Here is a 23,380-nt window from a genome sequence, read left to right on the forward strand (position 1 = left end):
TTGAGGCTTTTTGATGAGTGTGTCCTGGGTTATGAAACCAAGTGGCATTCATGGGGTTTTGGACACTACTGTAAGGCTTTTTTTCCCCCATGGATGGTGACATAACTCGGCAATAGCTGTGAGCTTGTAACATAAGAGTCCTGAATTTCAACAGTCTCTTCCAAAAAAACAACCAACTCCTCTTTCCCAGCTGCTCCTGCAAAGTGAAAGCAAAAATCAGCATAGGCTTGAAACAAAAGTCTTACTGTAATAAAACAAGGAACAGAATGATGCTTAGCTTATTCCGTTTCTTAAAAACAAAGTCAGGCGAGAGCATTTTGGTGCTTTGAAAATTCAAAAACTGCAAAATGCACACAGCACTTTGCAAACCAACGCATGATAATTTCCTCAGAGCACAGTCCCGTGACAAGTTCAAGCAATGTATGGGAGCTGCTTGAGAGCATAACTCTTGTGTAGGAGGTGAGATACCTCCCTCTTCACCATCGTTAATGGCACTCAAAATCTGCACACAGGCAGGTCTCTGTAAGCACCATCGCTAACCTCAGGAAAATTCCATCAGCGTGCTCTGTGAAATTAATGGGGGAGCGCCCATTCAGCCTTGCCCCATGAATTCGTCTCTCTCATACTGTGCTGGCTTTCGTGGCACCCCAAATCCATTACTATAAGGCAACTGCCTCACCTTACTTCACGGTCAGGACTCGGAGCCCTCTTCTGCTTAAAGGAGGTTCTCTTGAACAGGCTTTGTGATGTGTGCTGAGACAAGGGCCTGGTCATCCATTGTTTCTTTGCCATTGCAGATATGAGGAGGAGTGTTTGCTACAGAAATTATTACGCTGACAATCAAACCTGCGACGGAGAACTGCTTTTTAACATGACCAAAAAGATGTGCTGCTGCTCCTACAACATTGGAAGAGCCTGGAATAGACCTTGTGAACAGTGTCCGATCCCAAGCACTGGTTAGTTTCAGAGAAACTATGAGTGGAATGAGTGGCACAGAGCAACGATCGGTATGCTGTATGCAAACAGGATGCGTTGTTGTTGGTTTTTTAATACACCGTATTTCCTAAAGCTGTTTTGAGTGCAAGTTGTGTGTACATGTACACAAATGTGCTAGCCAAGTCTCCAAAATTCAGCTTCAGTCAGGGCTGCTGAGGCAAAAAATTGAGACATGGCATGTTTGCATAGGGCAAAAGCAGACATGGCAGATCAGGCATTTCCATTTTGTTTATAAAATGCAAATGGCAACCTAACACAGCCTTAGTTTACATCAGGGCCGTGTGGGGGAAACCACAGGGAGTTTAACTCTTTAACTGCCCTCTGTTTTGCAAAATGAAACTTGGCTCCCTACGTCAATATCAGCACTTTAAAGGAGAAGAAAGATGTGTTTTAATGGCCGCATCTTTTTTTCCTCCTTTAAAATGCTAATTCCAGAACAGGAAAGCTGATTTTGAAGACTTGGACACCGTCTCCCCTTCATTGCTCCTGTGGGGAAATGGGTCTTGCAGGCATCTAGTTCTACCATAGAGAGTGGAATTTACTCACCAGGCCCAGGTCTCGAACTGCTCAGCCTCACTGAAGAGACCACTATACCTTTATTCCAACCTGCACGCCCATATAGAGTTCCTTTTTGCTGCCACCAGCAAATGAAGTGTCATTTCACTACAGCTCCAATCCAGAAAGTCGTAGCTCCCCAGCCACTGCTTTTCAGTGGCAATACTGCCTCTGAACATTGTGGTTTTGTGTCACTATGGTGAGAAATAGGTGTCACCTTATCCGCCATGAATTTGTCTTATCCCACCTCTGCATTCTGTAGCAGTGAATTTCATAAGTTAATAGTGTGAAGAAGTACTTTCTTTTGTCCTAAAGCTACTCCTAGTCACCTCAAGTGACATCCCCCTCCCACTAGTTCACTTTCTCCACACTCCAATTTGTAAGCCCCTTACCCTGATCACAGATCTGTACAGTCCTGTAACTGTCTCTCTGCAAATCTTGGTTACTGTATACCCCCTGTAAGGACATCCCATGTGATCTTGGACCCACTTCCCACAACATTTACTAACAAGTTGGCAGAACCAGTGTACTGCTTAGTAAGAATGTGATTACTGTTTGGAAAGCTTGGTACTTGAGAAGCATAGGTTAAAAACTGACTTCCACTTCAATCTAAGGCAAAATCTCACTGAATTATTCGTTGAATGTACAATGTTTGTTCTTCATTTCTCAGATGAATTTTCAACACTCTGTGGAAGTCAGAGGCCTGGCTTTTACATCGACATCTATACAGGGTTACCAGTCGGTGCGTTAAAATTCTGTTGAGATTTCCTTTTTTTAAAATTCCATATGGTCTGATTTAGAGGGCGGGGGGGGGGGGGGAAGAGGGAGAGATTGTTTTCATGATGTGTCTTTTCCCAGGCAGTTGTGGAGACTAAACAAGATAATAGAATTCAACCTCCATGTTTGTCAGGCTTTGCCAGTCTTTTTCTTGGGTTCTCTTGGCTGGCAGCTGGGATCAGTATTGCTTGGGATGAAGGCAGGGTAAAATTCTGAAGACATTATGATCAAGATTCAGTAAGGAGAGCATAAGTCCTAAAAGGCAAAGAGGTTCTGGGATTGTTGCCAATTAGCAATGGGTTGGAAGTGAACTGGAATCTTTTACTTTTTTTTTTTTTGCTAAAGCAGAGATTTTTATCTGACATTTCACACCAGTTCCTCTGGGTATTAAATTTTGTCTGTATGTGTATGGGCCTGACTTTTTGTTTAAAGAGGGGAGCAGGGAAAGGGTTCAGTCTGATTGTTTTTCACACACACTATGAATGTGGAAAGGTTTCTTAGCCAAGATTTCCAAATCTGAAACCCAAAGGAATAAAACTTAGGAATTCACAGCAAAGGAGCCAAGAGTATTCTTAGAGGGAATTCCCTTCTTCCCTTTCTTGTTTTAATTCATATGAAAAAAAAATCCAAAGCAGTCAGGGGTACCACAAAATGCAGAATTGGACAACATATAGAATTTTTTAAGAAGTACCATCTGTCTTAACAGATGTGATTTTTAAATTATAATAATATTTTTCCATTTCAAATACTTCTATTTTTTCCAATGCAGATATTGATGAATGCCGTGAGATCCCTGGTGTGTGTGAGAACGGAGTCTGCATAAACCTGGTCGGCAGTTTCCGATGTGAATGTCCAGGAGGATTCTTTTATAATGACAAACTGCTCATCTGTGAAGGTAAGGGGATTCTGGTGGAGGTCAAGCCACGGGGTGGAAATGCGTGTGTGATGTGCCATCAAGTTGTCTCTGACCTATGGCGATCCTGTGAATGAGAGACCTCCAGAATGTCCTATCATTAACAGACTTGCTCAGATCTTGCAAACTGCAGGACGTGGCTTCTTTGATTGAGTCAAGCCATCTCGTTTTAGGTCTTCCTCTTTTCCTATTGTCTTCCACTTTTCCTAGCATTATTGACTTTTCCAGAGAATCTTGTTTTTTCATTATGTGACCAAAGTACTATCGCCACCATTTTGTCATTTTAGCTTCTAGGGAGAATTCAGGCTTGATTTGATCGAGTACCCACTTATTTGTCTTTTTGGCCATCCATGGTATCCATAAAACTCTCCTCCAGCACCACATTTCACATCAGTCAATTTTCTTCCTGTGGAAAGAGTGGCATGTATAACGTGTGTGGGGTGAGGAGCATTTAGCAAGTGCTGCCCTCACCCACTTTCCATCCTCTAAAGGCCTGTTGTTACTTCAGATGAAGGCATCATTACTTGGAGGGACAAAAACTGGTGGAGGTTCCACCCTCAATTCAAGTACATGATGCCCCTTCTCCTCACAATTGTTGTATAAAACAACACAGTGACAATAGAGGTGACATTGTGCTTGGCAACTGTAAGGCATGTAGAGAGACACCTCCACCTTGCTTTCAGCCTCTCAAAGGCACATTCCACCACATTTCTGGCGCTACAAAGAGCATAGTCAAGAGTCCTCTGATACCAAGAGCAACCTTTATGGAACGGTTTCATTAGCCAACAATGCATTGGATATGCGCCGTCGGCCACTATCAGCAGCAGAATGGAGACTCCGCTGATGTGAGGATAATGGTGGGGTTGCCAGGGACAAAATCCCTGGTGTTCACGGCCTCACATAATGCCAAGTTGACAAACACGAAAGGATTGTGATTTTTCCCGCTCCTACCTATCTCATTGTCAATGAACCTTCTTGTGTGGTCTACTGTTCCTTGTAGAAGGATAGAGGAGAACTGCTTTCTATTCCCATACTGGTCACGCCGTCCTCCCAGCAAGCAGATAGGAATATGTGTTCCACCAACGGCCCCTATGCAATGCGGGAATCCGAGTCTGCCAAATCCATCCATGATTTGGAAGGATTACAAAGATTAGTCTCAAGCATTGTACGAATATTAACTTTTTTAGAGATACAGGCAGAGGAAAAAATCTCTATCCACAGGAATCCCCATGCAGCAAAGCAGACAAGTCACTTTATACTGGCCCAAAATTAGTCTATACTATTACAGTATCGATATTATATTATCCCTAATAAGTTTTTTAAAAAACACCTTGCAAATCTCACTGCCCAGGCACGCCATCTTCCTTAGAAGGTCGATCTCGATAGCAAAACACAACTTCAGCAGCTGTGGGCAAACCGATCCCAAATTGCTCCCTTACCTGCCGGTAGCAGATTGTGTTCTCCCAATACCATATCACTGCAGCCACTGTCTGGTCTACCAGGACCAGCTTCTGCATAAAAGTTGCCTGTCTTTGCAGCCTTGGAGCGAGGGTAGTGACGATTTCATTAAACATTTCCCTTGTCATTCTAAAATTTTCAAGCCATCGCTGGTCATTCCATACTTTAAGGATGAAATTATCCCATCAGTCAGTACTGATAGGAAAAACCCAGCAAGGAATATGCTGTTTGGCTAGGGCATACCAGCACAATCAAAGCCTCAACCACCAAGCACATCAACCAGAAACACCATGAAGCATCACAGGTTTAGTTTTGTGAATCAGCCTTGAGAAAACATGTCTTCTCTATGGCTGATTCCGCACACGTTAGATAATGCGCTTTCAATGCACTTTATCAATCATTTGAGGTGGATTTTTTGTTCCGCACACAAAAAATCCGTTCAAAATGATCTATAAAGAGGATTGGAAGTGCATTATCCAACGTGTGCAGAATCACTCTATGCCGCACGGCAAAGAAAGATCACAGATCTAGTGAGGTTTTCAAAATCACTATGAGCAACTGTACACAAAACAGAGTCCGTTCGGTTTGAGAAGCCATGATGTTTTAATTCCTGAGATGTCTCCTGTACCACAGTTACCTCTTCTAATATATGAAAGAGTTTAAAATCTGCTGTTAAATAAAGTTCAAAAATTGTGTCAAGATCAGATCCACCAATGGAAATACTGTCATTTAGGCAGGAGATATTTCCATCGATAAAATGGGCGGGGCACACTTGAGGGAAGAAATGTAGGGTGCCTCTTCAGCAGTTTAGTGCTATAGCTCATGGGCCAGTTTTTCTTTTAAAAGCAATCCAGAGGATACAGCTGGGGGGTGGGGTGGGGTGCAATAGTGGGGGGAAACCGTTTTTTTTTCCAGAAAGTTTGTAAGCTCAAACACGGGCTGTAAGGGGTTGACATCCACAAGGAGAACTCTCAGCTCTCTTCTGAATAATGTGTGAGAGACAACCAGAGAAAAACCAGAAAGTGCAATAAGTGTGGAAATGGCCATTGTCTCATGGGTTGGATTCAGTGTGAAATTTCCACCTGTGCTAGTGCTCTTGTGTCAGAGCAAGCAGAAGTGCAAGAAAAAGACTGCAGTAGCCACGTGCACTACATCAGAATTACTGTATCCCTACTTACATTGTGCAACCAATGCCCAGATGCTATAATATATAGGGAAGAAAGCACTAGGTGATACACAAGATCTTGTCTAAGCAGAACAACTGCATTTGTGTTTCCACTTTCGCATTGCTGAATCCAAGCTCCCGTATTCCCCAGTAATAGCAACACTTGAATGACTGTGAGTCAGGCCCTTGTGGCAAGTGAATCACCTTAGTTTGAGTACGTGAAAGTAAATGCTCAGAAGAGTAGTCAGATGCGAATTACTTTCAAGGTGACGATGATTTCCTGAGGAACCTGAGACGTATGCAAACCTTTGCAATGCTTGTGAAATAGCCTTGCAATCTTTCATACATTCAGGTTTCTGTTGCCACCCCTGGGATTCCAATCAGAAAAAAAAAACGGGTGGGTTAGAATGAGCACTGCCGTTTTCCTTGCACAGGTGTAGCAGCTGAGAGCAGGTCTGGATGCTGTAAGAAGCCATCTGGAACTCAAGGAGGGGAGGGAGACGCAGCAGCTGCGCAAACTGTACTTCTGCTTTCCTCACTTTTCCTAATGTCTAAATCAGCTCACAGAAGCAAAGGGGGAAAAAAGTCTTGTAATTTAGAAAAATGATTAGCGTCTAACTCTGACACCTTAGGCTGAAGCAGCATTGCCTTGCGCTTTTAATTCTGTGCACACAGCCGCTGTGACCTGACTAGTGATGTTTGGCAAGGGGCCTGGCTCGCCTGTAGCAAATTCTGTGTACGAGAGTGCAGCTGTTTGAAATGGGCGTGCCTCCATCTGTGGTAATAAACCGAGAAGGAGTTTTAGTAAAAATTGTTACTGCGGGCCAGGCTTTCAGATGGAAAAGTACCGTTCAGGCAGTCAGCAGGAAGGGAAAGTAGGTCAAATAAAAGTAATGCTAATTAGGAACTAATAATGAATTGCAATTTAAAAAAAAAAAAGCAGAAATAATGTGTTTCAAAAATTACTCTTCTGAATTACAAGAAGTTACAGTTAGTAACCTTGCATCCACTTTATGTGGCACAAATGAGCTTTTGTATTTTCAGTTATTGCCTAGTCAAATCATTACTTTGGGTGGGGGGGGGCGCTCTCTGCAAAGAGTGTCGTGACCTTTGTTAATGTTGTATGAAGGGACCTTGTATTTTTTCCACTTTGTGGAAATGCCAGAGCCCCAAATTCTGGTAGTGCTCACATGTTTCATCAGAGGGAAAGGTTCTCTGCACGGCCTCCACCTGCGTTCTTCAGCTGATGCCCCATCTAGTAGAGTTCCTGGTGCCCCGGCTCTTCAAGGCACCAGAGGCACAGAACCCGTAAAGGCACTGATCAAATTGCGGTGATTCCGTCCGCTGATATTTATCCATTGGTCTATTACTAACTGAGCTTTCGTTAAGTTCAGGCTGTGGCTCTTCAGCCTAGCCAAAGAGATGGTTATGAAGTTAAGTTGAAAGAATGGTTACCACCCCATACCGTGCCTTGGAGAAAATGAAGTCTATGGACCTAGGAATGCCATAAGTAGGTTTGCAGACATTCCAACAGACATAGGTAGCTGCAAATTTAATGTCAAATTAAATTCATAAAATAGGTGAAGTTTCACTTGTCACCCTGAGGTCCTTAGAGGAAGGGCAGTATTTTTAAAAAAATGTAATAATTTAAACATTTGCCAACTGTGGGGCTGAGGTGCTCTCCAGCATCCCCTTTTTTTTTTTAGTCCAGCTGGGGCTGAGCCTCAGAAGGGGGTTATTGCGGCACCTTGACCTTTCTCTTCCTCCATCCCTCCAAATGCTGCTCAGGAGTGGTCTAACCTTGTTGCTGGACACTACCCGGGTTGGCCTAATAAAGGATGGACTGGCCCTGGGCTTCTCCAGTGCCCTTTCTTCAAGGGAGGGCCAAAGGTGATGGGAATCTGGACCAATAGCCTCCTTGGCTTGGCCCTCCCTTTTCCTGCCCCACTTTCCTCAGAAGTTTTAAGAGGCTGCTCTGCCTGCCTAGGAGGCCTCAGCTGCTGTAGGCCGCCTCCTCTGGCCTGTCTGCTTGCTTGAAGCCTGCCTGCCTTCTGAGGTACGTGCTAGGCCTGCAAGGGTTTGAGGCTGCTGCTGGTGCACCTCTGGGTGTGGCCTCGCCCTTCTTTCCCCGTGGCCCCCAGTTAAGCTGCTTGCCTCAGTGGTGCCTGGGTAAGGCTACCCTTTGTCAGAGGTTCTTCTGGAGTCAGTGAGTGTGTGGGTAGAGCCATCAACTTATGGACACACACATTCTTTCCCCCCAATTCATTCTTTGATGGATTTCCTGTTTTGTTTCTGCAGATATTGATGAATGCCAAAATGGACACATCTGTCAACAAAATGCAGACTGCATCAACACACCGGGTAGCTACCGCTGTGATTGCAAACCTGGTTATCGGTTCACACCTGTGGGCAGGTGCATGGGTAAGTGTTTCTTCGCCTTGATGCCCCATTGGTCCATTTGTTGCTACGTTAACAGCTAGAACAAAAACTGTCTTTACTCAAAGAAATGTAGAAATGGAACTCACTTGTACGAAGATACATGGATAGAATTTGTATTTCCAGCACAACATCTTGTACTTCGACCTTCAGTTTGCGATTTTTTTTAAACACTGAGCTAGAGAAACTTCCTAACTTTAAACTGTATGTTTTTCTGACTTGGAAAATTCAACAAGAGCCTAGCCAAGAGAACATGAAGTATTTTCCCTTTCCTCTATATAGTACGTGCCATTTCTTTTGCTCAGTGTACTGGTAAATATACTGTCTTGCTTGAGCAATTTTAGGAGCATTTGTATAAGCAGAATGATCTTTATCTATGGAGCAATATGTGTGTTACCTAATTTAGAGCTCAAACCTCAAAGTGCTGATAATTCAAGCTTTTAAAGAGTTTTTTTAAATGGTTGTTGTGGATTTTCCGGGCTGTATAGCCGTGGTCTTGGCATTGTAGCCCGGAAAATCCACAACAACCATCGTTCTCCGTCTGTGAAAGCCTTCGACAATACATCAGTTTTTTAAAGTATCTTTTTCTTCCCCCAAATCCAGAGAGTAGTATCTGCATTTATTTATTATTTATCTTCCTTTATACCCCATCTTTCTCTCCCATGGGGACCCAAAGCTACTTACATCATTTTCATCTCCTCCATCTTTTCCCTACAACAACCCTGTGAAGTAGGTTAGCCTGAGAGTATGTGACTGGCCTAAGGTAACCCAGTAAGCTTCTGTAGCACTGGGTAACCCAAATCCTAGTCCATCACTCCAGCCTCTACACCATACTGGCTCATCCCTACATTCCTAGTAGAACCTCTTCTTGGTTGGAAGACAAGACCAGTTTTTGACTCTGCTAGGTGGAGAGCTCTCTAGCTTTACAGTCCAGCCATATTCTTTGACCACGAAGCAAGTGCTGTTAGGAGCACCTTCTTCGCCCCACCCACAAATCCCCCCTCCTTTTTCCTTCTGTTCTTTATGGAGAAGTTTTCCCTCCCTTCACACATTCTGAAACTTTGTAGGGAGAGGAACAGGGGGAAGCTGCCTCTTCGGTGGGGCTGCTGGTACTTTTTGGGCTTTCACTAGTTCCAGTAGGTTGATAGCTGCCATCTTGAACTAGCTCATCTAGACCACACGGGTGATGCAAGGTGGAAGATTATCCCAGGCCGAATCCCTGTCTTTTCTAGATCTTAAAGGACAACAGTCTAAACCTCAGATCCTGAGATAGATCCAGAAGTTGGTCCCCAAGGTGTGGGGTTTACTGGGCTTTTTGATGGCTTCCCTGCTGTAACTGGCCAAAGAAATCTCACAAGAAAAAAGTCTCCAGTCTGGGACACTAAAGTTGCTCTCTGGGCCACTTGAGGTGTCAACATGGCACGGTCTTGCTCCCCGCCCTCTTCTGTCTGTCATTGTTTCTTCTTCGCATCTCCCGAGTCTCAGGTTAGGTGTCATAAGAGAGGGATTACCCCCCCCCCCCAAAAAAGTCTTCCCATAATAGTATCAGGCTGAATGTCCTCATGAGAATCCACTTTGCAATTCTCTTTTCTAATTTCATTAAGAGAGGAGAATGGCAGGACAACCCACCAGTTATGGCAGGCAGGATCGGTTCACAGCACAAGCAGCCACTTGGCATACCGTGTCAACTTTCCTCACCGACTCCCATCTTTCTGACCCATCCTGTACTTTCACCTCCACACAGGCCATCCAGTCCTTCTCCCTCTTTCCAGCTGGAATGAGCCTGAATGGCCTCTTTACACATTACAGAGTACACAGGTTGAGTCTAATGTCTCCACCCTGAGACCCATCTAACAGTTAGGCACGAATTGCAGGTTCTCCCCAGTTCCTGCATGTGATGCCCAGTTCACATTATGACTGTGGCTTCAGCCCCCCCCCTCACCATTTTCCTGATCTACGGTGGCCCTGGGGGGACAATATTTGGCCCACTAGGAAACCTATGTAGGTTTTCCCAACATGCCAAATAGTGCTCTCTAGGGGAACTGAAAAGAACTCATGTCTGACTTTTACACAGGACAAAGGATGGGGAAACCACAGTCTGGACCCACCTCATGTACTCTGTAAGGTGTAAAGAGGTCCTCAGAGAAGGATTTGGTAGCTGCTGCCCCTTCCTGATTGTTGAGGATGGGCAGCATTTCCCAAAGCTGTCCGAGTCTATCCAGCTACAACTGGGATGAGGAGAGGGCAGAGGGGATAAGAATGGCTGAGAGTATGTTAGAGACTTCAGGCTTTTTAAAATATGCGTTCTTCCAATCCCTCCCCCACAAGACAGTATTAGTATAATCCAAATTATTTGCTGCATGGCAAAAAATAAAATGTCTATACCAAATAGCCATAAAAATTCTGTACATTTGTCAACAAAGCAGCCAAGAGACATGAATTCAGTGATATTTTCTTGGAACCTTTCCCCCTTACAGCGTTGAGTTTTCAGAAGGGCACCTTTCCCCTACAGCATAGTTTTATATTGTTTTCCAAAGTCCTTGGGGGGAAAAGGGTGTAGAATTCTTAGTTTGAGAATGAAAAGCTTGTTTTGTTTGGGTACATGCAGTAACCTAACATGTTGAGGATATAATTGTTCCTGAAAGTCCTTCACTGAAAGAGAAACAGGAAAATCCAGGGTAGCGGCTGATAGGAGCAACAATACCCTAATGTAAATTGGCACAAACATCACTTCCTGAATTTTCCTCTGGCTTTCCTAGGAAGAAGTAGTAAAGGGCAACGGTTAGATAGGTGATAATTATACCACCTTTAAGTAACCCGTATTGGAAACCAAAAATTACATTGGGATTGTTAGTGCACATATAAGTCTTTAACCTGCCGTGCTTCTTGTAATACCTTAGTATAGTCTCCTGATGGCAAATGAGGTTTAACGACTTCAGTTCAAAAACCCATTTTGTGTTCTGCACAGTCCAGTTTGGAGTGCTCTGCACATGTCCACATTCTAAGAAAGGGGAATTTCCACACTTTTTACATTAGTGTAATTCAGAGCTCGCTTGTTGTTCTAAGAGGCAACATGAGAAGATAGTTTATGCTTGCCTCAGGTTTCAGGAAAGATAGATTTAGGTATGGTCAGTTGGCTGCTTTCTCTGTGTTACGCAAATAGGTTGCTGAACACTTATTTGTGAGGCACAGGAAACTTCGCCCGAAGCAAATGTCTGGCTGCGATATTGCATGTGAATAAAGCTCTAGACCCAGTGAGAGAGCCTTGTGAGAGAGCTGTACTTGAGATGACTCAATGCTTTTTTTAAAATAAAGAATTTTATTTTAAAAAATAGAAAATATAGTAAAGTAAGTGCAAAATAGAAAGATTATACAGGTTTTAAATTAGAAATTAAATTGAAACTATATAAACAATAGGTATGTAGACAGTACATATAGAATAGTTTTGAGAGTTAAACAAGCAATACATTTAAGCTTCCATTGACCTAGTAAATGAGAGCATTGTGTATTTAACATCCTTAAGCCTGGATACATCATAATTCTCCTTCCCTCTACTTAGAATGTTTTAATTATGCAAACTTCTATGTCAGTTAATTCCTGCCTAAGTAATCGAAGAGGTCCTTCCATTTTTCCCAATGCTTTGTTCTCCGTACACGGAGTGAATAGGATACTATCCATGGCTGTCAAGCTGATGCTAAGATCCTTTTTGTTTAACGTAGGTAGCGATGCCTTCACTAAAAGGATTGGCTGACCACTTCGCTGTAAGGGTTATTCTTGTCCAACCTACTTCTGTACTACATTAAGCAAAACTGTCCCACTTCCAGTCAAAGTCAAGTAAAGAACAAGATATTAATCTCTGATTACTTTGTTGGTTTCTGCATGACCCACAGACGTTTACATGTCGTGGCCGTGGTGTACATGCGTCCGTGATCTCTGCCCATGACAAAGCCAGGGATAAGTACTTATCCAAATTCAGGAATCATGCAATTTAGTTGTTAAAAGTTGATGAGAAGAAAAATGAGATTTGGAGAAATAACTAAATGTGTGAGTAGTCACTAAAAGACTGTCTAAAATGGCCTGATCTAATCCAAGCCCATTGCTAGGTAAAAAAATCTGCGGAAGATCTCTGCTTGGGATCTAGAATGAGCCACTGTCAGTTAGAATAGACAAGCCTAAGGCAGATGGATCCGTGAATTGGCTCAGCATAAGGCAGTTTTATTCGCTTGATTGTGATGGCCTTTGGCCACATGCAATAATCGTTCTTGTCTGGTCAGTATAAGGCAGTTTCATATGTTCATTTTTTAATACAATGTTTTTTGAAACCGTCATTTTTCAGATCGCAATGAGTGTCAAGAAGTACCGAACATTTGTAGTCATGGTGAATGCTTTGACTTAGATGGAGGCTATTACTGCCGTTGCGACACTGGATTCACAACAAATGAAGACAAAACTATGTGTCTGGGTATGTGTCTGGGTATCCTTCTGAGTAAGATGGGGAAAGATCATTATTCATCCTTAAAAATAATATATTCGCATGTGACATTCCTTTAAAATTATTTATTAGCATTTGACCTTCAACGATAGCTGCCACAGAACCATCTGATAACCAGAATGATCCATCACCTAATGGTGAAGAACGCTTTGCAGCTGTGGTTCACTGCTGGTGACGAATTACTAGTACTTCTGCCTGTTTTACTTGCTGTATCTGCTTGGCCTTGGCTGCACCAACAATTGTGATTGCAATCTTCATTGCACAAAAAGCGTCCCAAAGAAGGCATGGATAATCATCCGTAGAAATCCTTCACTTCTCAGCCCAGTTGTTGGTGGAGAATGCCCTCAAGTCATAGCTGGCTTACGGCAACCCCTGGTGGGGTTTTCATGGCAAGAGACTGAGGTGGCTTGCCATTGCCTCCCTCTGCAACCCTGGTCTTCGTTAGAGGTCTCCTATCCCATTACTAATCCAGGCCAGCCCTGCTTAGCTTCTGAGATCTGACAAAATCAGGCTTACCTGGGCTATTCAGGTCAAGGCTTTCAGCCCAGTTATGGGTCCTTATAAGGGCAACCAAACAGCCTCTTTAGTTCATCATGGAGGATTGTGGCCTTTCATACAATATGTTGGTCATTCTTGTAGGCAGCCAATGGGACAGTCTCAATATGTTGGAACCATGGAATCCTGAATGCCTCCGCTTGCTTTATCTTTCTCCAAAATGTGGAAGCTATATGATTAAGCCATCAGACTTTGGGTTGGTTCCAACCTACTTTTCTGCAGGTGAAAATGAAAAGAGGGGTTCTCTGAGGCCACCAAAAAAAGCTATAGTGGCGATCGTGGGACCTGCATGCTCAAAACTCAGATGGGATAGTGCTATAGAATGAATTAGATTGATTCAAAAAGCTGGCTGGATCCATCCCTTTGTTTTGTTTTGATAGATAGATACATATAATTCTGTAGATCTTAAAGATATATCATGAAACATTTCTTATTCTATTGATAGATATTAATGAATGTGAACGAGATCCATGTGGAAACGGCACATGTAGGAATACTGTCGGTTCGTTCAACTGCCGCTGCAATACGGGATTCATCCTTTCGCACAATAATGACTGTATAGGTAAGGAAGCTCTCAACCGAGGCTGATGAAATACTTCTGGTTTGCTTGCATCTTAGCCATGATTACTCACTGAACCGCTAAACGGGTGAGGATGCCGGCATAACAGGGCATAACATTATGAATGGCAGCGTTACACTGTTGTCATGAATAGGCCTACAGTATCTTGCCGAACAGATGGTCTTTCTGAGCTGTAAAGAGCCTCCATTGCACTCTGAATCTGACGAATCTTTTACTCAGCACAGAACCAGATGAGATGGAGGCTAGAACTAGATGACTTATCCATGGAGTCAGTTTGGTGTAGTGGTAAAGAGCGTGGGACTCTAATCTGGAGATCCGGGTTAGATTCCCCACTCCTCCACTTGAAGCCAGCTGGGTGACCTTGGGTCAGTCACAGTTCTCTCACAGCTCTCTCAGCCCCACCCACCTCACAGGGTGTTTTATTGTGGGGATAATGATAATATACTTTGTAAACTGCTCTGAGTGGGCATTAAGTTGTCCTGAAGGGCAGTATATAAATTGAATGTTATTATGTTGTTATTATTAAGTTTTGTAGCGATAACAGTTGCCTAATAGTATTGAGGTATTCGAATAGGATTGCTGTGAGAAGATGAGATACATTTATATATTTATTTAGGATATTTCTATGCAACCTCTTCAGCTTCCTGCTTGAGGCAGCTTACAATTAAAACCATGTCACAACATTAAAACAAGCTGTTGGACATAAACAACAGAAAAACTATAATACAGAAACAGGCCGTTAAAAAGTTAGTAAGATAAAGCTCCTAATTAAAAGCTTGGGTAAAAAAATGTGCTCTGGCTGGGTGCCTACAAGAAAGTAAAGTAGGTGCCAATCACGCATCAAGAAGAAGGGCATTCCAGAGGCGATGTGCCACCACAGAAAATGCCCTATCTCTAGTTGGCACCTGCCTCACCTCTGAAGGTGAGTACTCAGACAGCAGGACTTGATAGGCAGATCTTAAGTGACAGACAGGACAGTACAGGATGGTCCGTCAAATATCCTGCCCCCCAAGCTGTTTAGGGCAGAGAAGAACCAGTGCTTTGAATTGTGTCTGGAAACCAGTCATTCAGCACAGGGGTGATACGATCCCTATAACCAACCTCTGCCAATAGCCTGACTACTGCGTTTTTGGCCAGTTGAAGTTTCTAAACCATTTTCAAAGGCAATATCCACCACTGGTGCCAGGGTTTCTGGTGCCCACAGCGAGCCCCACGTATGCACACACACAGTGCACGCGCGAGCCCCAGCCTGCGTGATGATGTCATCACATTATGATGTCATCACATAGCAAAGCCAGGCTCATTGGCCAGCGGGTGGTGGAGGTGGCGTGCGGAGGCTTCCCGCGCTCCACATGCCACCCCAGCCACCTGCTGTGCCTGGCCAGCGGCTGCTATGCCCAGCCGGGGGCGTGTGGAGGCAGCGGCGGTGCAAGGCTGGCTGGCTTGAAGCAGCTGCGGGGCGGGCACGCCAGCTCCGTGGTGCGCGCCTCCGCCCCCGGCAGCCCCTCCGGCAACCCTTCTGGCACCCCAGCGCCCATGGCGGCTGCCTCACCGCCTCAATGGTGGCCCCAGCCCTGGCAATATCCCATAGAACAAATACTTGGACTTTTCTGCCAGTCGTTTGCAAGAAGAAAAGAACTGTTTTCCAGAGTGACATGGAAACAGACAGAAGCAACAGACGCTTAAAAAGAGCTTTCCTCTGAATAGTTTTGAATATGAATTTGGACTAGTTGTGTCAGTCCATAGCCAGACACTATTCACAAGCTATTCCGGTTGGAACTAAGAATCCCATTGTGCAAGGGTTGGAGATAGCATTTTAAGAATCTAGCGCAGGAGCGGGAAGTACAAGAAAATGCGCTGCTTTGTTTCAAGGGTCTACTGTGTGGGTGGATCCCTTTTCATAGAGACAGCTGCTGTTTTTTAATCTTTTGGATGGTTTAATCAAATGTTCTTTGCGTCAGTTTTCTTCCTTTTATTTTGTGCTTCTAGATGTTGATGAATGCGCCACTGGAAATGGAATACTGTGCAGAAATGGACAGTGCATCAACACTGTGGGGTCTTTTGAGTGTGTCTGCAATGAGGGTTATGAGATGCCTCCAGGTGGAAGGATCTGCATGGGTACGTCTCCAACTTATCGTCAGTTTTTCGCTATGACATAGTAGGAGATACCTTGAGATATGTCAATTATTACATTAAGGAAGATGTAAGGTATAAAGTATACATCCTTCTGGAAGATTTTTACGGAAACTGGAATACAATATGCTTTCTTTTTAAAATGCCTCCAGATTATTGGACATTTGTATGTTATTTGTTACCTCTTGTACCCTGGGCAGCTTTTCTTAAGAGGACCTCAAAGCTGCTTACGTGCAATTCCCATGTAGTTTCCCATTCAGTGTTTTCAGCAGGCTCTCTAAGCTACATCCTGTAGTTCAAGAAACGGGATCTTCCCATTTGTTTTCAAGGGAATATTCGGGGTAAACTGTGCTAGATGATCGAGAAAGCTGGCATGGTGTAGTTGATAGTGCTGGACTAAGGTGTGGGAGACTTGGGTTTGCATCCCTGCTCTGCTATAGAAGCATCCTAGGATGGACCTTGGGTTTGCGTCCCTGCTCTGCTGTAGAAGCATCCTAGGATGGACCTAGATGATCGAGAAAGCTGGCATGGTGTAGTTGATAGTGCTGGATTAAGGTGTGGGAGACTTGGGTTTGCATCCCTGCTCTGCTGTAGAAGCATCCTAGGATGGACCTTGTATCAGTCACTCAGTCTCAGCCTAAGTTAGCTAACAGGGTGGTGGTGTGGGGATAAAACGGAGGAGGGGAGAACCTTGTTGTAAGCTATTTGAGTCCCCATTAGGGAGAAAAGTGTGGTATAAAAGAGGGCAAGTACAGTCAATGTGGCTGATTATTATTTTGCTTATATCTTCCCATAGATATCAATGAATGTGTGTTGGATCCTGGTAAATGTGCACCTGGCACATGTCAAAATCTGGATGGCACCTATAGATGCATCTGCCCCCCTGGATATGTCCTACAGAATGACAAGTGTGAGGGTATGTGAATATGATTCAGGCTGTACAGTGGAAATCCAGTTAAAATCCTTTGTAGGACAGTAAGTAATAATAATACTTCCGTTCAAGCAAGTAGCAAGCGACTTCTTTAACTACTGTGTGCCCATGCACCGACTGATATATTTTGGTTCCAAGCAGTTAATGCAAAGTGTCCATGGAACTTCCCTCTGTAATGGTTTTTATCAATACAGAATGCACCTGCAGTTTTCCAGTATATCAAGTGTACAGATAATCAGTAATCAAGAGCGCTTACTCCCATACATCCTGTGCAGATGTTCAAAACATGTATGCAGAGTGAGGAGAGGTCAACCCCACCCTATTACTTCCCAGCTACTGGGCTGTAGATGAAAGAACCACTTGGGGAAGGTCAGTTAGATGGGGAACACTCATGTGATACTCTTGCCAGTAGATTCCATGCCACTGCAGATGCTTGTTGAAGAAGTTGGGTTGGGGTGAAATCCCTGCCTGCCTCACAGTCTCTGCAAGCAGTATCATTCAACATTAGCACAGCATTGGTAAACGGCGACAGTAGCTGCCTTGACTGTATGTTTTTGTTAAGGTTGCAATACTAATGGGCATAACATTCCTTGTAGATATTGATGAGTGTGTTGAAGAACCGGAGATGTGTGCGCTGGGCACCTGTAGCAATACCGAGGGCAGTTTCACTTGCCTGTGTCCTGAAGGGTTTATTGTCTCTTCTACCGGAAGAAGATGCCAGGGTAAGTTATATTGTCTGTGGCTAAATTTCTGATGTGGTCTGTAAACATTTTTTTTTAGGATTCAATCACTTCATTTTCAGAAGGATAGTATTAGGTGGGTAACCACGTTGTTTGCAGTAGAACAGCAAGATTTGAGTCCAGTGGGACCTTGAAGACCAGCAAGTTTCAGGGTATAAGCTTTCCAGAGTCAGAGCTCCCTTTTAGCTGACAAAGGAAGCTTTGACTCTCAGAAACTTGCTCCCTGAAAACCTTGTTGGTCTTCAGGGTCCTACTAGACTGAATCTTGCATTTGCATAAAGTTTGTTTCTTTGGGCTCTTTAATGCCGCCTTTGAGGCTCATTCACATTATCTGGCCTATGAAGTTATTTTGCTTGGCACTTGAGAGTCTCTATACAAAAGTCAAGTTTAAGTTCTCTCGATGCTCTGGGTCCAAGAAGGGAACCCCTGTGCTTTAAGTTCCCCTACTTGTCTCTCTGTCCTGGGGCATAGGGAGCAACTAAACCTTCCTTTTATTTCCCTCACCTGCAATTGTAACAGAGAGAGGCCATGCATTTTCCTAGGATCTAGGACTCTGTTCATCTCCAGTTCTGGTAGTAGTTGAGACATGACTGGGGCTAGTTTCCTGGGATAACTTCCTGCCACAGTAAGTATGATTAATTCTGCCTGGAACAAGCATTTATCAGAATCCCGAAACCACTTTGTGGCTTGGCAGCCTCTGCTTGGGTTTGGAAAAAAAATAGGAAGGGTTGTTGGTGGTACAGTTTTGTAGCTGAATAAATTAGATGCATCTTACGCCTGTGGTTTTAGCCTTTCCTTATGGAAATCACTCCTCCCCATTAAAAACAAACTTGCAAAAGCATCATTGTGGGCGTTTTTCTCGGTTTCCTGTTTTATTCAGTGGCTCATGCTATGACTTGCACTTTCAGTGAGTGGTCCTAAAGCTTTCATATTTGAAAACACAGAAATATTTATTTGCAACATGTACATTTATTCTATAAACTCAGTTTTATTTATTCATTAGCGGTAGCAACAGCAGGCAGGAAGACCTATAGCTATGCCAAGAAACAATGCCTCACATCTGTGTTTTCCTTCTAACACTGAGCATGTAGCTTTTGTAAAGTTCTTCCTTCATTTTCTCAAAAATGCAGCTACATTTCAGTTTTGTTAATGTGCAAGTTTATTTAAACATAATCGCTCAGTTACTCAGTTTAAATGATTAGTCGACTGAACAACATTAGATATGCAAAAGTTTGTAGTCTTGGAGAAACAATGGCCCCCAGACTTAAGTGGGTGGCACGGATTGTGGCCTGTGAGGTGGCAAAGGGGTGTGGGGCATGGTGGCCACCACCTTCGGGCCTGCCTGGCGTCCTCTTGGGTGGGCCTATGGCCAATCAAATTCAAATTTCCCAGCTGGTCAATCAAGGCTGGCTGCTGGTTTGCAGGCAAGGCAGGGCCTGGTATTGGACTGGAGGGGCACAGTTTTCCCTCTGGTCCATCAACCAGGCTCTTAAGGAGCAGCCTGCCCTGCCTCCCTTCACTCCGCTTTCTGCTGACGAAATCCCACCCAGCCCTCCCTGCATTTGGAGATTTGAATTTTCTTTGCATGCGGGGATTGTTGGGTTCTATTACTCTTTTCCTTTTTCATCACAACTTAGTCTGGCGGTTTTTCATTGAGATTGGATCACTTCGGTGGGAGGCAGGGCCTGTGTGCCCAGTCTCCCCGTTAAGGGGATTCTCATAAGGAATCATGGGAGTGAGTCATGGTGGTGCATGCCCAACTCGGGATCTGCCAGAGCATACTCACTCCCAGGTGGCAGGGGAGTCACACAGAGGTGTACACCCACGTGATCTCTCATTTGCTGTCATTCTTTGGTTTCCTCCCCTCAGTGGTGTTCTGAGGGAGCAGGGGGGTGGGATATCTGCAGGCAGGTGGGTCAGCTGATGCTTGGGATCTGACCCTATGCCTCGCCAGTGCTCCTCTTAGCTGTATTTAATAAAGTTGTGGCCGTTTTCACTCCAGTCATCTGTGTGGGTGGGTGTTTGTCACCGTGTCCTCCTCCCCTCCTCCGCCATCAGCGCTAGGCTACAACTTTCTTCCTCCCTTCATCTGTATAAATCCTGGGATGTTGCTAAGTGTGAATTTCCCATCCAGCAAAACCGGACCGGCGGCTGGTTTTGCAGCTGACACTCAGACTGTTCCCTTGCCAGCAAGAGAAGCTGCCAGCTCTGTCTGTCTGTGAGATGCTTGTGGTTTCCGTTCTGCTCTGGTGCTTGGATTACTTGGCCACGAGAGAGCTCAGTGTGGTGACACAAAGCCAGTAATGCTTTCTCTTAACTCGCCAGACAATTTGCCAAAATCACCGAGGGGGAGGAAAGGACATGGCCAATGATTGCCACTCCAGTACGTTGTGTTACCATTGGGAACCCACCCCAACTTCTTTCTTAGTTTTGGTGCCGTTATTGGTTAGCAGCTGCTGCCTTGTTAATAGCACAAGGAGAGTATAAATCAGTACTGTGCACAGTGAAACCAAGATCGAAGGCACTCCGTTGTTATTAGCAACCTTGGTATTAATCCCGTCAGAGGCAGAAAAAACAGGGGACTTGGCAACCATCGATAGTAAAAAATAGCTAAATCCACAGCTCAGTCCTGGGGTAGGGGGGACAAAAAGAACTCAGAGAGTGGATTAAGGTTTGCACCGGCATAACCCAGACTTACACTGGCATAACCCCCCCCCAATGTGGGCGCCTACTGTGGTGCCGGTCCGCTGCATCCCCACACACACTGGCACCCAGCCAGGCACAGGCACAAGTACGGTATAACTCCCTACATTGACGCCTGGAGGGGCAGTGCAGGGTGGTGGTGGTAGTCAGCTTCCTAAACTGCTCTGAGCCTGGGAACGCCCCCTGCAGTGGTGGAAAGTTGTGCTTTGAAAAACAGCAGCATAGCCCATAAGTGCCCATTGTATGGGGAAAACTCACTCACCCCCCGCCCAACACCCGGCCCTGCCCAAGCAGCTCAGCAGAGCATAGGATGCCAACTACTATGGGAACAAATCTGCTTGTGCCCTCGCAGCAGCCGAGCCCCCTCCCCAGCAACCAGTCCATCCTCCTCACAACCTACATAACCTCTGCCCCGGGCAGCCATGGCTCCTGGTAAATGGGGTCGCAGCCAGAGTCCCTGCCTGAGAGCACCCTGCCGTGGGGACTTAGAGCACAAGCCAGGAGTGACCCACAAGGTGGTGGGGCAAGAATGCATTGGGGGGACTTAGCAAAATTTGAGTTAACGCTGAGCACTCACTCAAAGAAGGAGAGCTGACTCTTGAATGTCTGACTAATTACTTTCACTCAAGTTCCCTCGCAGGTTATCTGACTCCTGATTCCGGGCTCAGAGAGGGCAAGGGTGCACCAACAGGTAAGGAGGAGCTGGGGAACCAGCTGCTCCGGCTCGCTCATTCACACCAGCCTCCCCGTTCCTCTCACAGGCACCCCACCTTCAAGGACGAGCCCCGCCAAGTTGGGAGCACGAACCCTGCCCTCGAGCCTGCACAGTCCATGCCTGTCAAGGAGGCAAACACCTAAGGAATTGTGCTTGGTACAGCTGTTATGGGGTGGATGGATTCCGGTGGCCGATGCTGGGGCTCTGATCGAACACCCTTGGTCAGGCTCCCACCTCAGGCAGGGAAGAGAGCGTGGTCACAGGTCGGGGTGACTGAGTGCTCACTCTCGTAACTTCCAGTTGATGGGGGGCTCACAACCCCTCGACTCCCTCACAGGATCAGAGCTGCAAGTGGCCTCGAGAGCAGACCATCCAGATGCAGATGAGGAGTACATTCTCTCTGGAGGGGCATGCCCCCTCTGGTTGCTGGCAGTGCCTGTGACAATGGAGCCGCTGTTGCCACTGTCCCAGCCATGAACACCATCCCAGAATGTTGCAGACCAAGCTGGGGCTTGCTCGGGACTGTTCTCCTCGCCACGCATGTGTCTATTTCCCTTTGAGGCAGATCGCGACCCATCAGGGAGGCCATGGAGCGTAGCTGTCCCAGCCGTGGTGATCCCCCTTGACTTCATTGAAGCCCAGGCCAGGGAGCAGTTCCCCAGCAGCCCACATCTCTCTGCCTCGCTCCTGTGAGGGCCACAGTGGGAATGGATCTGACCATTGTGCAAACAGGCTCTGCTCCCTTCCCAGCCGAGGACACGCCTCCAGACATCCCATTCTCTTGTCACAGTTTAATAAAGTCCGTGTTGAACAACCTCCCTGTCTTTTTGCTTGTCTGTGCGTGACAGTAGCGCTCCCCACCACTTTCCTGAGGGCTTCCATTTCACACTTCAAAGCGGGTGATCTCTGACCGAGGGCTGGGATGGATGGGGTTGCTCCGAAGAGGCATCAGGTGCCTCCGTGCCTTTGTGTGGCTCTGCTGCCCAAAGGAGAAAGTGCCCAGTGGCATCACAGAGGCTTCAGCCCCAGCCAGCTACCCTCCCCGCTTCCCCCCTCAGGTTTAAGGCAGGCAGTGGAGTGTGACTCATGTGTGTCCAGGGTGGGAGTGCCACAGAGAACACTCGTTCTCTGACAGTTCTTTGCGCATCTGATAAGCCAGACAGCAGACTTCTGCATGCAGGCAGTGAGGTTGTTGCTGGGGGAGGGGAGGGGGAAAGTAGAGCAATGCCCTGAGGTCCCTGGGGGCTCTTCCCTACAAGGCCAGACGACTCCCCCCTTCGCTCTTTGCAGAGGCAGGAATGAACTCGGGGATCTTGCACTAGGGATTGGGATGGTGGCCTCCAGAGCAGGTTCTCTGGTCCTGCAGGCTGTCATTCCACTCTGGGGGCCGTCTTCTCGGGACTGGAGCATGGCTCACAAAGTCCACCCCATGTTGTTCTTCCACCTTTTCAATGCAGTGACATGTTCCAAGGGAGCCGCTGCAAGTCGATGAGCATTTGTTGCTCCCATCGCATTCAGTGGTCCTTCCAGTCACTCCATCGGTTTCCAATGGGCAGTACTGTCAGTTGTTGCAGAACCCACTTGCCACTCGCCTCTAAGGAGCTGCCTCTCCATGGCTCCTGAGTGCTGGGTCCCACCACCTTTCAGGTCCCACTTTTCAAGGAGAGAGAGTATGTTTCTTGGAGCGGCAGCAGCGAGGGGGAGATTTGCAAGTGAGCGCCTCTTCAGTCACCAGCCTGGCCCTTGCCGGAAATGGGGGTTGGATGAGCAAGAGGGCGGGTGCTTTGTCTGCACCGTCATTGTAACTCAGCCCCCCCCCCCCCCGGGGCAGGGCTGCACTTGGAGCAGATGCCTCTGTTAGAGTGTGGCAAGCCTGTTCTTTCTGCCCTGTCCACCTGCTCTCTGCAGGGTGGGAGAGTGCCATTGGCAGCTGGTGATGGTAGACACAGCCCAGCTCACAGACTGGCTATGCCTTCCCCTGCCACTCATGGCACTGTTACCTGCAGCCGCTCTCCAATTGGCAGATTCTGCTGGAGTTGTCAGAGCAAGTGGAGAGCATTCTCTACTTGCTGTGCTTTGCTGGCACACCCTGGCCGTTTTCACACTGCTTACTAGCCACAGAACGTAGCACCAAGCTCCCAGAGCAACAGTGTCTTCCTGGCACCAAAATTACGCTGTCGTTCCAGGAGGTTGGCGCGATGTTCCATGGCCGGTAAGCAGTGTGAAAATGG

The 23,380-nt window shown here is 45.9% G+C and overlaps 1 protein-coding gene across 1 annotated transcript in view; it reads left to right on the forward strand.

The window, feature by feature from the left end:
* The window catches only part of FBN1 (fibrillin 1), a 205,957-nt gene that overhangs the window by 150,204 nt on the left and 32,373 nt on the right, over positions 1 to 23,380 (forward strand). Inside the window, exons 42-50 of the mRNA XM_055002220.1 lie at positions 798 to 956; positions 2,222 to 2,293; positions 3,098 to 3,223; positions 8,163 to 8,285; positions 12,637 to 12,762; positions 13,793 to 13,909; positions 15,917 to 16,045; positions 16,857 to 16,976; positions 17,588 to 17,713. Of these exons, the coding sequence (XP_054858195.1) occupies positions 798 to 956; positions 2,222 to 2,293; positions 3,098 to 3,223; positions 8,163 to 8,285; positions 12,637 to 12,762; positions 13,793 to 13,909; positions 15,917 to 16,045; positions 16,857 to 16,976; positions 17,588 to 17,713 (1,098 nt within the window). The remainder of the gene's footprint in view (positions 1 to 797; positions 957 to 2,221; positions 2,294 to 3,097; positions 3,224 to 8,162; positions 8,286 to 12,636; positions 12,763 to 13,792; positions 13,910 to 15,916; positions 16,046 to 16,856; positions 16,977 to 17,587; positions 17,714 to 23,380) is intronic.

The sequence above is a fragment of the Eublepharis macularius genome, chromosome 18 (assembly GCF_028583425.1).
Source record: "Eublepharis macularius isolate TG4126 chromosome 18, MPM_Emac_v1.0, whole genome shotgun sequence".
Classification (NCBI taxonomy): domain Eukaryota; kingdom Metazoa; phylum Chordata; class Lepidosauria; order Squamata; family Eublepharidae; genus Eublepharis; species Eublepharis macularius.